This window comes from Rhineura floridana, chromosome 15 (assembly GCF_030035675.1).
Source record: "Rhineura floridana isolate rRhiFlo1 chromosome 15, rRhiFlo1.hap2, whole genome shotgun sequence".
Taxonomy (NCBI): domain Eukaryota; kingdom Metazoa; phylum Chordata; class Lepidosauria; order Squamata; family Rhineuridae; genus Rhineura; species Rhineura floridana.
Window position 1 is genome coordinate 15,509,269 of NC_084494.1, and position 14,633 is coordinate 15,523,901.

The following is a 14,633-nucleotide window of genomic DNA, read 5'->3' on the forward strand; positions in this document are numbered from 1 at the left end:
GCCCAGAAGCTGATGTGGCCCTCTGGCTGAAAAAGATTCCTCCCCCTTGTTTTCCTGCTTTGTTTACCACCCAGGGCTTCTTTGGGAGGAAGGGCAGGTCTCTTGTGCCCTTCAAGGGAGCCTTCCCCCACCCGGTGTCTGAAACACTGGCATAAAAGCACACAGATACAATACTGACATGGAGAAATTCTGAATATGACTAGTCCAGAAATATTTAAGAGGCCACTTGAAGATGGGACGTTAGCCTTTGAAGGGTGCATTCTCTCTAATCACTAGGTAATACTATCCAATTCGGCTTTTGTTTTTACCTGATATACCACCTAAAATTAATCTTCAGCTTGCTAATGTAAAACCTTGCTAACGTTAAAAAAAAAAGACAAAAAAATTCTCTTTACTTCTGTTCTCTACCTGAAGGTATGCAAGCTTGTTCATGTCAGTGTGTACTCAAACATACCTCATGCGGTAATAGTTTAGGTTAATCCATGAATGTGCCTGTGGACAGTGGCCTTTTAGAGGTATCCTGATAGATCTGCATTCTTCACAATCTCCACTTTGAGGTGTAGATGCTGACCAAACATTTACTGATGGGCCCGCTTTCAGTTTTGCCAGCTTCACTGCCACCACAAGAACATTGTGAAGTAGGTGGACTTAACTGATATTTTCTTGCAGGTATCTCTTCTCCCACCTTAATGATTATTCAGCCAGCAGAGACATCATCTGGCTGTGTGGAGATCTAGCAGAGATGTTGCAGAAGGTAAGTTGTGGGGAGTTGTTCAGAGATGATGCCTTTATTTGTTTATCCCTCTCTCCCTCCCAATTGGGTAACTAAAATCAGGAGCTATGCCTTATTTATAGCAAGCAGAGTGTTCAAGAGAGACCTTATATTCTCTGGCCTTTTAGATCACACCCTAACCCCAGCTGTAGTGAAAGGGTTTCAAGTACTAATTACTCATGAGGAGACCCCTTCCTCATCAGCTGTGTTATGACTCTGGGGCCATAGACTACATCATCGCTGTTTGGCCTGCACTCAGATCTTTTGGTGCCGTGGCTTCGAGTTGCTTGTCTTCTTTCATTTCATATGCTCTGCACTCCTGTTTCTGTGGCGCAGCTGCAGTGGAGCTTCAAAAGAGGACCATTAGACCTAACTATGGTTTGTCAATTCAGACATCCATGCTAAACATCTTCTTCCCTATGTATTCCTGTGTGTACATTCTGTTCAATGTCTGAGGCCTTGCTCTGAGTGCCAAATGAGGTTCAGTGAGCATCTTCCTTTATGTGGAGCCTACTTTATTGAATACCTTCCCTAAGGAGCCGCTGGTGCTTTAGTCTTTCAGGTGTTTTAACTAAAACATGGCTGAGGGTTAGCTTTTTAAAAATCTAGTTGTTATTGTGATGTGCTTTTCTATGCTGTTATTGGGGAAAATTACTACAGTGTTTGGTTCTGGGACTTCAGAGGAAGTGTCTTTTGTGTGCTTGAGTGTGTCATGAAGTAAAACACTAGGGATGGACAAATCTGTCAATTTCCGTTCTTCAAGTTTTTTATTTTTCCAAACTTAAATTCAGTTCTCCGGATTTCCACAACAATTTATATATTAAAAATCCGCATGAGAATACATCAGTATTTTAGTGCAAACTTGTCCTAATGAACATATTTTTGTATGCAGCTTTGATTAATATGCACACTTTGGCAGAGCAATTTTCTCTATGCTATTTTCACTCATATATGCATTTTTGTACACATTAGCTGGCGGGAGAACTGCACTGCAGAATTCAGAGAAGTGCAAAGTCTGAAGGACAGCTATGTTTCAGTTCACATATTGTTTCAAAAAGTGCAGATTTGCTAGGTTTGACTTTAAATGTGAACTGAATTGAATTTCTCCTCCATCCCTACTTTTAGTTTATGCTAATGAAGAAAAGCGGGGCGTAAATTTGTAAAATAGTAATAATAAACTTCCTTAACGATGACGTCTTGTGATATCAGAACTGAGTGAGTTAAGAAGAAACTGTCTGCGAATTGGCCTGAAGTTTAATGGGCCTGAAGTTTAATGGGCCTCTTGCAAATCATCAGGAGGTCTGCTCTCTGTGATATAGGAATCAGGGGCACCTACCTTTTGGAACTCCCTCCCATTACATATTAGATAGGTGCCATCTCTATAGTTTTTTTTGGCACTTATTGAAAAACTTTCTGATTCAACAAGGCTTTTAAGTGGAGATTCTTATTTGTACTGGATTTGAAATTAGGAACCGTGGCAGCTGCCATATACTGAGTCGGACCATTGGTCCGTGTAGCTCAGTATTGTCTACACTGACTAGCAGTGACTCTCCAGGGTTTCAGGCAGATGTCTCTTCTAGCCTACCTACAGATACCGTTGGGGGTTAAACTTGGAACCTTCCGCATGCAAGACAGATGCTCTACCACTGAGCTATGGTCCTTCCCCATAACAAACATAAGAGGCTGCCTTATACCGAGTCAGACCCACTGGCCCATCTAGCTCAGTACTGTCCACACTGACTGGCAGCAGCTTTCTAGATTTTCAGGCAGGGTTTTCTCCCAATCTTACCTGGAGATGCTGGGGACTGAACCTTGGGCCTTCTGCATGCAAGGCGATGCTCTGTCGTGGAACTATGGCACTTCCCAATTTATAATTGTTTTTATGTGTGTGTTTTTGTTTATCCCTTCATGATATTTCAGGGGAATTGGTTCAGAAATGAAGTGAAATTAAATAAAGTCTCCTTGTGGGCTTCTAGGAAGATGGTGGCTCCCTCTTTGGGACACCAAGAGACCAGGGGTGTAGTCTGGGGTCATGGGGGGTCATAGACCCCTTACTTTTTTTTGGAAGTGGGGTTCCTATGTACAAGCCAACCAGCATAAGGGAGTGTGTTAGCCACTCAGAAGAGTCTTCTCACTTGGCTAACAACATGCTTCCTTGTCCTTTCATGCTGACTGGAACCAATCAGAGTGTAAGGAGGTGAGTCAGTCAGTGAGAAGACTGTTCTCAGTAGCTAACACATGCCTTCCCTTTCATGTTGATGGGCCCTTAGGGTAAGTGAGAAGCGAGCTTCATGGCGAAGTACTTTGGCCTCCCAAAACCTAGTCCCATACTTGGCTTCATTTCAGAATTCTTAAAATGAAAACACTTCTGGCAGTGTTTAGCCCCCACAGAGAGAGACTGAGAGGAGGAGCCTATGCAAACAGCAGTTTTATTCTGGGACCGTAATTGCAGAAGAGATGGTGAATCCTGGGGGCATGGCTGCAAGAGGGCATGGCATGACTATCATGAAGGGACCCTGCACTTCTGAATTTGTGTTGCCTAGGGGAAGATGAGACACTAGATTCTGACTTTGAATGTACTAAGGGAACTGGCAGCTGATGAGAAAGGGAGGGGGAGGAATGAGACCGAGGACAGGGAGGTAAACAAAATGGGAAGGGGAGTGTGCGTAAGTTGTCTTTTATAGAAATAATCCTGTGAGTCATGCTTTTGGGATCGGGGTCAGGGCTGGGTGGTTCAGTTTGGGGAATCTCCACTTTGAGTTGGATGTGGCCCAGTAAAAGGGCACAAATGTGCCGAGGAGAAAGTCTGTTCAGAGAAGCTTTTGCAGGTAGGCACATCGGTAAATGTTCCTTCGGGTGTGTGTGTGTGTGTGAGAGAGAGAGAGAGAGAGAGACCTTCTGTGATGGAATCTGTGGAATGAGCTGGACTGGGACTTGATGACAAATGTTTCAGCTGGAAAAATCCTGTCGGCTCTAGAAGAGAGCATGGGAAAGGGGATAGATGCCTGTGAAGGAAACTTTGAGGATTTTAACAGCAAGAAGTTGGCAAAAGTGCAATGCTGCAGGTTTACGGGGGGGGGGAAAGGCAGGGGGTGCTTAACCAAGGTGTGCCATGTTGCAGAAAGAACTAACAGAATCGGGCTTCTTCATGTAAGCAGAGATAGGAGTTGCTTTTTTTAATCCACTGCAGTACTGTAAACTGAAATGTTTTACCCCTATTAAACCAAGGCCCCACCTGCACTATACATTTAAAGATGTATCATGCTACTTTAAACAGCCATGGCTTCCCCCAAAGAATCCTGGGAACTGTAGGTTGTGAAGGATCCTGAAAGCTGTTAGGAGACCCCCTGTTCTCTTCACGTAGCTGCAATTCTCAGAGTGGTTTAACAATCAATCCCTCTTCCCAGGGAATTTTTGGGAATTGTAGCTCTGTGAGGGGAATAAGGGGTTTCCTCGCAGTTCGCAGCGCCCTTAACAAACTACAATTCCCAAGATTCTTTTGAATTTGCATGTGTGTGGGTCTCTGACTGTCTATCTAATTCTGCAGTGCTTTTAAGATGCAAACAGTATAAACAACCAGGAAAAAGGAATGTGCCAAGTCGGTTTGGAAAGGGAAGCTGGAAAGAGATGTGGGAGCAGGGCTTGATTCAGCAGCAATCTGCAGACCTTTTCCAGCATGTGACTCCATAGGATAGGGCAGCCTTTCCCAACCAGTGTGCCTCCAGATGTTGTTGGACCACAACTCCCATCAGCCTCAGCCAGCATTGCCAATGGTCAGGAAGATGGGAGTTGTGGTCCAACAACATCTGGAGGCACACTGGTTGGGAAAGGCTGGGATAGGGCTTAGGGATATTTTGGAAGTTTCATACGCGTTCATAGTGGCTCTTAGCAGTATTGCATACCAAAGCTTTTCATTTTCATCCTCCACACACTCACACACACATCGCTTCCCATAGATTCTTCATATTGTTTCTTACTTTGTGCAACTGGTTTCCTGCTATTAAGGTTTGCTAGGCTCTGATTCTTACACTTGTGGGTGGAGCCTGGAAGCTTGAGGGCAGTGCTTGTCAGACCAGGGGTGGAGTCTTTAAGACTTGGTGTTTGTTCTTTGAAGAGGTATTTGTTCCTAATTGTGCGTCAGTACAGGTTGTTATGTCATATTGTCAGGTTGTTATGTTGGAAGTGCAACAGCACAGATCATTCAGTTTGTAACTTAAGGATAAATTCTGTTAGCATTTAGGTCAACTAGCCAGGAGGGGAATGGGTGGATGTGTTGCTTAGCAACCAGGCAGAGTGGCATGATCTTCAGTGAGGTAGTGCATGCTCTAATTGGCTGTGTAGTTCTGTGGGAGTTTGGTTGTATATCTCCATGCTGTGTACAAGATCTAAGAAAGACAAAACGACTCTGTTCCTTTCTCCTTGAATTTATACACTCTTTCGATCAGTTTGCCCAGTAAAGTGTCATAAAGACTTTTCTCTCTGCACTTCATCTGTGCTATTCAATGACTTCACTAACATGTTATATATTCTTCCAACTGTCTCTGTTTACCAGGAACAGTCATTTTTTCTGGACTGTCCCTGGTAAAACCACTGTCCTCATTTTGTCCTTTTGCTGGATGCCTGTTGTTAGTTAATCAAATTTCTGAGTTTGGGGTAGGGGTGGGAACATCTTACTTCTGGTACAGAGGTGGGGAACTGGTGGCGGTCAAGATGTTGGACTTCATTCCCTTCGGTCTCAGCCAACATGGCCAATGGTGGCCAATGGTCAGGGATGATAGGAGTTGCAGGCCGGCAGCATCTGGAGGGCCACAGGCAGGCCTAGCACCAGTGAGCAGCCAAGTTGGGCACTGGCGGAGGGCCCCCTGCTGCTGGGGTAACTTCTACTCTGCACTAGCATCAGGTTGCAGAGCATGTACCTCGTGACCCAATAGTTGCACAGATCGCAGAGCAGGAGCCATCCTCCTAGGCAACACCCTGCCTCCGGCACAGGCTGGCCGTGCCACTTACCATGTCAGTGCATGCCTGCTTGCCATCACCCAAGATGACAGCAGGGGTGTCAAAATGCCCATGCCACCATCTTGGGTGATGGCAGGTGTTTCACTGCAATGCTGCCACCTTCAAGAGCCTGCTGAAGTCTGGTCCCAGTACTGGCCACAGGTTCCTCATCTCTGCTCAAGTAAGTGGGGTGGCCATGCATCCTCCTTTACAGAGGGCAGTCCTCTGTTTGAAGGGCTCTCTGGCCGAAACCTCGTTTAAGGTTCCTGAACCCTAAGAAGGGAGAGCAGGAGGGGCATAAAAGTTGCCCGTCCATAGTTAGCAGCTGACTGAGCAGGCACACAGAGATCATTTTGTCACAGTTTTCTCCACTATGGTGAGAAGTATTGCATTGTATTGCATTTCTGCTTAAATTATAGCAACTATTTCTAAATTTGCACCTATGCCTATAGATTAGTGTATGTGAATTTTATGCAAATCCATTTCCTTTTTTTAATGATGTGTAATTGGACATTCTACTAGTAAGTAATACACTTTACTGCATATATAGCCAAAGGCCTTCCTACATCCATTCATACCACCAATTAATATTTTTTCAAAATAAAATGTATACTGAAGCATACATAAAATGAATAAAATCCACATCTGTCATATGTACTGCACATAAAACTCCATTCAAGTTAAAACTATTAGCAAAATTCATTTTTCTGGCAGCTGTGGCAAGTACTTAAAAAAAATCATCTAATAATTTGGTCTTGAGTTTTATCTGAAATGGAAATAATTTTTGTATTTGTTTATTATTACGTTTATATCCCACCTTTCCTCCAAGGAGCTCAAAGGTAGCCTACCTGGTTTTCCTCCTCCCTATTTTTGTCTTCATAACAACCCTGTGATGTAGGCTAGGCTGAGATACAGTGACTGGCCCATGGTCACCCAGTGAGCTTTGTGGCTAAGTGACGCATTGAACCAGTCCAGCATTCTAACCATTATGCCACACCGGCTCTCTTTTTTAAAAATCCCCTTAGATCTCCTTTTTAAAAATTCCATTGGGTCAGAATGTATTGGGTAGAATAAGAAATAGTTAATTTTATCTCGAGTAAAATTGCATCCAATCTTGCTGCGGGATACTTCTGTACCTCCCTTCAAGATGTGTGCATGGCATTACTTGGAACTAAGGCCCTACGTAAGTGGGGGAAGCTCAGTGTTTGAAGATAATGTGGCCTGGTGTGATCTTTCTTTATCTTGGCATACCACTGAGCGAAGCATGCTTGACTGATGACTGCACAGTCTTTCTGGCTATCATAGCCAAAAGCCCATCCCTTGGGACATCTTACCTCTAATGCAGCTGCATGCTTGTGCACATTTAAGGTGCCATGCATGCAGTGTTTGACAAGACTCACTTTGAGTTGTGGACAACAGATAAGGACAACTGTCTTCCTAGCACAGCTTTCCCCAACCTAGTGCCTTCTATATGATCTTTTGAACTACAGATGTGCTGGATGTGGCTGATGGGTATTCCAGACCCAAACATCTGGAAGGCACCAGATTTGGAAAAGCTGTTCTAGCATATGTTTCACCAGAAAAACAAACACCTTATTATTTTTTTTTTTAAAAAACACTACATGGAATATAGTCAGTGGTACACCTTGTGGAAAATAGTCAGTGATGCTCTTGGGGAAAGAGCTCCACTCAGCAGAATAAACTGGAGAGCCCCACACACACACGCACAGTGAGCTGACATAGCACATTTTTGCACACTCTGCTTTCCCAAAATATCACACTTACTGCCATAAGAAGAGTGATGGGGGAAATGCCCTGGAAAGTGTGGGATCACACTTGCCTTGATGCAATGTATCTAAGCTCCCTACAAAGAAATCAGGATCAAGATAGAATAAACAGCCAACATCGTCTAGCCTCCATGCAAACAAATCAGGACAATGCTCAATCAACAGGTTATCTGGAAGTGCCCTAGGTCTGCCACTTGACTGTGGGATAGTTTGAAGAGTCCTGTAGCCTCAAATAACTTTGTTTGTGTTTGTTCTTGTAGGACTGCATTGTGTCTGAGAGGGAGGACCGGATATTACTGACTGTAAGTATTGCAGCCTGCAGATCAAATACACTATAGCATGAGGCCAAGTATAGGATCTTGCTTTACATTTTGTGGGCTGCCATTTAGTTATTTTGGGGCAAAGTCCCTTTCATCTCACTTGGGCATTCTCAAATACACAAGCCCTCTTCAAATGACTAAGTGTGTTCTGTCAGCATCAGAAATGTGGTCACTACTCTGCTCTGGACTCTTGTTCTGCCCTAGATCATTGGTGCACACATTTCCCAAAAAAGAGTATTATCTATTTCATTAGTGATGATGAGTACAAGCCAATTGCAAATACAGTATTAGGCAAGCTTGGCAGTTTCAAAAGTTTTAGCTTTGTTTACTAAATACAAGTAAAATAAAATGTTAAACTAGATCATTCTCTTGGGCATCAAAAGAAATTCCTGATGCAACGCATTTCCCCCCCAGATAGACATTATCCTATATCAATAACGAGCCAATGTTTTCCCTGCAAGCAAACCTGGACAAATTTCTAATATGCATAGGAAAATTCAAAACTTTCCGGAACCCACTGATGTGTTTTTATGTAATTGTCTGTAGAAGGAATACACATGTCAGCTGGTACAAGGGGAGATTTCTCCAATGGAGACAGCAGGCATGTTTGCAACTCTTCCCCACCCCTTGGCATGTATGTTCACTTGGCCGCCTGAAAAGGTCTGCAGAAGGACTAAGGCGGGGGGGGGATCTGTGTCCAGGTCTGTAGGCAAGGTGGGGCAAATGGGGGTGCCCCCCTGAGCTGTGCTTCGCCCTGACTAGGATTTTTTTGGGAGAAATTGTTTTCTTTTTCATTTGTGACATGACAGACGATAACTTCCATTTAAAGAATGATAGCTTGTTTTAAGAACAGGAGCAATTTAAGAATAGGATCATCTGAAAAATACAGTGGATAAAGCAGGGTGAGTACACAACTTCTGGAAGAGACCCCAAAAATCTGGTCACTCAAGACCTTCCCTGACTGAAGGTAGATTTTTCATGATCACAAGTTCCCTATAATCACTTAAGTGATCCTGGGGGGAAAACCAGCCTGGAAGTAACATGATCCTTGAAAAGTTAAATATTAGAACTTTGTATTATGGGCTAGGGTTAGGCTCCTCCTCTTGAACTTTCCTTTGCTCTGCTTTTCAGTTTCATTAGGCTGGGCAGGAAAATTGCTTTGTTTTATTTATCGATATTTATAAAACTATTTATATACTTCAATATCAGGGTAGCGTACAACAATAAAACACAAAGCATAATTAAAAATGGTTTGAAACAATCACTGGAATGAGTGGCTAGTCAAAAAACCTTCAAACAGCTGAACAGGCCTGTTGACTTTAAGTCGGGACGAAGGGTGGGATATACATTTAATTAATAAATAAAAGTGAGGATATCTGCTGAATCTCTGCTGGAAGAGTGTTCCACAGTGTGGGAACGGAAACATTGAATGCCTGACTTCTAGTTGAGGCCAGTTGGGCCTCTAACAGTTCACCTCTGGATGATTTCAGTGAACAAGCTGGTTATTGGAAGATAAATTATGGTTTTCAAATCAATGCGTACTCATGTTTTATAATTTTATAACACAACAAATGTACCTTGCTATGTATTTTTTTCATATACATATGTATTTAGAAAATGGATTGTATATGAAGTAGGGTTGCCAGGTCAGAAGCGACCCAAACCCTGAGATTTCAGGGGTGGGCCCAAGTGTTGTCATTAAGCATGATACGTTAAGCATCAACCACAGTTGCTTGGAGCATACAATTCAAACAAAAACATTTCTCCGACTGGGTAGGGAACATTTCATTTAGTCCATTTGCTTCTGGCAAGGAGGGTTTAAATGCCCTCAGGCCAGACCAGTCACCAGAAGGCCATTGTAGGAAGAAAGGAGCCTAGTGTTGTGGAAATGTTAGATGGGAGCACAGTAGTAAAGATGGATGTCCCTGAAGGCTGCGATTCTAAACACATTTACTAAAGCCCATAGAACTCAATAGGACTTACTTCTGAGTAGATGTGGTTTAGATTGTGCTGTTGGTAAAGCGTGTCTAGGGATCCTTTGCAAACATATTCATATCCAAGCAGGGTTGGCAACCCCCTGCCTGGAATACCCTGCCCCCATCTTTTAACATGGCTGCTCCAAACTTCTTTACAGATTTGACTCTTCACTTCAGAAAGAGGTTTGAGAAATAAGAGTAAGAAGATTCCCTGCCCTTTTCTGCCTACTCTGTGGGCTGCTATAAACTCACTGTGACAGCCAACCCAATACCAGTGAGTAATAATTGACAGAGACAAAACACACAAAGTTTGGTCTACCTACACAGTCAGCAGCTTAGGAACAACACAATTGTAGCTACACTTCCCAGTATGTGAATTCTCTATTACCACTATTGGGCAAGAAACAAACCATCATGCAACCTACAAGGTGCATCATCAGTGGGTTTAAGGGGGTTGAGCTGAGCGCATGGAATCACTGTTGTTGCTTCTATGGATGTAGGGGAGTGAGATTAAAGGTAAATGAAATGAAAATAGAAAACCAAAACCAAAAGAAAATGATGATTTCTTAAATGTAATGCCATACCAACCACAACAAAATTCCTATGAGTAAGGCAGAACACTCAGCATCCCACAACCGGTCAGGATTCCTAACCAAAACTAAAAAAATCCTGGCAGCCAGTCAGCCAAGGTCACAGAAATCCCCATGCAGCATAACCTGACCTGGGGGCTGCAGTTAGTGCATGATTGCTGACATGAGTGAGACCCTGTCAGCACATAATACCTCTGCTTTGAAATCAGCACTGGTTGCCGATTTGCTACCAGGCAAAGTTGAAGGTGTGCTTTCCATGTTACAGGTGCCACACAGTACTTGTTTTGATCTTGTAAGAAATCGGTCCTTTAGTGTGGCAGCACCTACGCTTTGGAACTCCCTGTCTATTGACATTAGGCAGACACCTTCATTGTACTCTTTTCCGCACCTGCTAAAATCATTTTTGTTTAGGCAAGTCTACCCAGCCATGTAGAAGCTATTGTGTTTTTTATCTGTTTTTAACTTAGTGTTGGTTTTATTATTTTTAATATTTTTATTATTTTTATTATTATTATTATTATTATTATTTATTTATTTATTTATTTATTTATTTATTTATTGCACTTTTAGACCGCCCTATAGCAACAGGCTCTCAGGGCGGTGTACAACAAGATAAAAACACATTTAAAACCAGCAAATGTGAATACGACATATAAATATAAAACACATTAAAAACAGATACGACAAAATTAATAAAAATTACAATTAATTAACTATAACATTAAAATTAAAACAAGACTAAAATGCCTGGGCAAAGAGGTAGGTCTTTACCTGGCGCCGAAAAGATATCAAAGAAGGTGCCAGGCGTATCTCATCAGGGAGGGCATTCCATAATTTGGGGGCCACCACCGAGAAGGCCCTAGATCTTGTTATTGCTCTCTGGGCCTCCTTGTGAGTTGGAACCCGGAGAAGGGCCTTCGACGTCGAGCACAGCGAACGGGTAGGTTCATAGTGGGAGAGGCGTTCCATCAGGTATTGCGGTCCGGTGCCGTTAAGGGCTTTATAGGTAAGAACCAACACTTTGAATCTGGCCCGGAAACGTATTGGTAGCCAGTGCAGCTGGGCCAGGACAGGTGTTATATGATCAGATCTTTTAGTCCGAGTAAGAACTCTGGCCGCAGCATTCTGCACCAGCTGAAGTTTCCGAACCATCTTCAAAGGTAACCCTACGTAGAGTGCATTACAGTAATCCAATCTAGAGGTTACCAGAGCATGGATAACTGAGGCAAGGTTCTCCCTGTCCAGATAGGGTCGTAGTTGGGCTACCAGCCGAAGGTGGTAGAACGCATTCCGTGCCACCGAGGCTACCTGAGCCGCCAGAGACAGGAGCGGATCTAATAAGATCCCCAAACTATGGACTTGCCCCTTTAGGGGGAGTGTAACCCCATCTAGGGTAGGTCGGACATCAACCATATGGGCAGAGGGTCCCCCTACCAACAGCATCTCAGTCTTGTCAGGATTGAGTCTCAGTTTATTAGCTCTCATCCAGACCATTATCGCGACCAGGCAGCGGTTTAGTACATCAACAGCCTCACCTGAAGAAGATGAAAAGGAGAAATAGAGCTGCGTATCATCAGCATATTGCTGAAAACGCACTCCAAAACTCCTAATGACCTCACCCAGCGGCTTCATATAGATATTAAAGAGCATGGGGGACAGAACTGAGCCCTGCGGGACCCCATATTGGAGTACCCAGGGTCTCGAGTAATGCTCCCCAAGCACCACCTTCTGGAGACGGTTCTTGAGGTAGGAGCACAGCCACTGCCAAGTAGTGCCTCCAACTCCTAAATCCGCAAGTCGCCCCAGAAGGATACCATGGTCGATGGTATCAAAAGCCACTGAGAGATCAAGGAGAACCAACAGAGTTACACTCCCTCTGTCCTTCTCCCGACAGAGGTCATCATACAGGGCAACCAAGGCTGTTTCTGTACCAAACCCCAGCCGAAAACCCGACTGAAATGGATCCAGATAATCAGTTTCATCCAAAAGAGCCTGGAGCTGGCGAGCGACCACACGCTCTAGGACCTTGCCCAGAAAAGGAACATTTGCTACCGGTCTATAGTTGTCAAGATTGTCTGGGTCCAAGGAGGGTTTTTTTAGGAGCGGTCTCACCACCGCCTGCTTTAGGCAGAGTGGTACCACTCCCTCTCGTAAAGAGGCATTAATCACCTCCTTGGCCCAGCCGGCTGTTCCATTTCTGCTAGCTTTTATTAGCCACGAGGGGCAAGGATCCAGAGCAGAAGTGGTCGCCCGCACCTGTCCAAGCACTTTGTCCACATCCTCGAGCTGTACCAACTGAAACTCATCCAATAAAACAGGACAGGACTGTGCTCCGGACACCTCATTAGATTCAACTGCAAGAATATTGGAGTCAAGGTCCCGGCGGATGTTTTAAACTGTCTTTAACTGTTTTTGCCAATAATTTTATTGTTTTAATTCCTTCTGTACACTGCTTTGAGATTTTTTACAATAAAGCCATATATAAATGTTGTAAATAAAATACATAAATAAATTTTGGAGTTACTGTGTCCCTTGGGTCTCTTTCTACTTTTAGGAACAAAGAAATCCACCTTATACCGACTCAGGCCATTAGGTACCATCTCGTTCAGTGCTGATGACATGGACTAGCATTGGCTGTCCATGATTCCAGACAATAGTCTTTTCCAGAGATTGAATTTTGAACCTTTGCATGCAGAGCATATGCCCTGCCGCTGAGCTACAGCCCTTTCTGTTTTAAAAAGTATGTTTTAAAATTGTTCTTTTCAATTCATTAATGAATGCACAGCATACCTAGGGCAGATACACACCATTCATGTAAAGCACATTCAACACACATTTGAAACACATGAATCCCACCACAGAATCATGGGGACTGTAGTTTAAGGGTGGTGGGAACTATAACTGTGAAGGGGAAACTACACTTTCCAGGATTCTTTAGGGGAAGTCATGTGCTTTAAATGAAGAAATATTTATATAAGCATGACTATCAAAGATGTTTATTATTTACACAATCTGTAAAGATATTTTCAGTGCAATCCTACTGTTACTGGGAGGAAGGGCGGGATATAAATAAAATAATAAATAGATCTTATGTTTACTCAGAAGCAAGTTCCAATGTATTCAATGGAGCTTACTCAAACAGGGAAGAGTGCAGAAAACTGCAGCCTCAAGTGATAAGACACTTTACTCACCTATCCCAAAATTCAGAATCATTCCACTTTAAGCTGTTTTGCAACTGTTTATACTTGTTTTTATGGTTATTGGATTTTAAAGGGATTTATTTCTTGTTGTGAGCTGCCTTGGTTTCTATTACCAACCCTACCTCACAGGGTTGTTGGGAAGACCCATATACACATACACACTGGAGATGTAAAAATACATACATAATAGTTCATTGTCAAAACCTGTTGGTCATTGCAGAACATTAAAAAAAAAATAAAGTCAGCATTAGTTTCCTACATACTTACGTAAGTCTTGCCTAATTGCTTTGAACAATAGGATTGGAGGGGGAGAGACAGATGTACAACAAAAAGACAATACTTTGCTATGTTCACTCAAAAGTCCCATTAATTTAAGCACAATCCTAACCACGTCTACTCAGAAGTAAGTCCTATTGAATTCAGTGAGGTTTACCTCAGGTATGTGGGATTAGTATTGCAGCTTTACTCCCAGAAAAGCGAGTATTGGATTAAAGCATCATATTGGGAAGGTTTTCAAAACCCTGCCCTCTTCAACAGCCTGGGAAAATTTAAACTTGTTTGACTTCTGCACACAAGAGAGAAAAAGACTGAAAACTATATACAGTAGGGCCCCACTCATATGGTGGGTTACGTTCCAGACCCCTGCCAAAAAGCAAAAATCGTCTGAAAGTGGGACATAATGCGCAATCAGCTGTACAGTACAGCTGATCGTGCACTACAGCTGAAAGCGGGGCCCTACTGTACTTAATTAATGAAACAACAGTTTTCAGGCCTTGCAATGTGGTCTTGGTACTGCCTGGAGGTCAACACTTATTGGCTACAAACCTGAAAGGGCAGGGTTAGAGCAGCCAGCTACGAGCTTGTTAAACAGATGTTGCGGGGGTGGCTGGCTGACATTTTGGTGCATATCTTGAGAACCAGACCACCTAGAAACTTAATTTTTTTTTTACATGAAAGCTGAGAATCTGGAGATTAAGATGATTTACCTGGAGA

The 14,633-nt window shown here is 43.1% G+C and overlaps 1 protein-coding gene across 4 annotated transcripts in view; it reads left to right on the forward strand.

The window, feature by feature from the left end:
• CNKSR1 (connector enhancer of kinase suppressor of Ras 1) overlaps nucleotides 1-14,633 on the forward strand; it is an 83,035-nt gene that overhangs the window by 21,381 nt on the left and 47,021 nt on the right. For 3 of the 4 annotated variants that reach the window (XM_061596766.1, XM_061596765.1, XM_061596764.1), the window contains exons 4-5: nucleotides 670-754; nucleotides 7,815-7,856. In XM_061596766.1, coding sequence (XP_061452750.1) covers nucleotides 670-754; nucleotides 7,815-7,856 — 127 coding nt within the window. Of the gene's footprint in view, nucleotides 1-669; nucleotides 755-3,549; nucleotides 3,601-7,814; nucleotides 7,857-14,633 lie in introns of those variants that run through there. The other variant, XM_061596768.1, reaches the window with a different exon arrangement.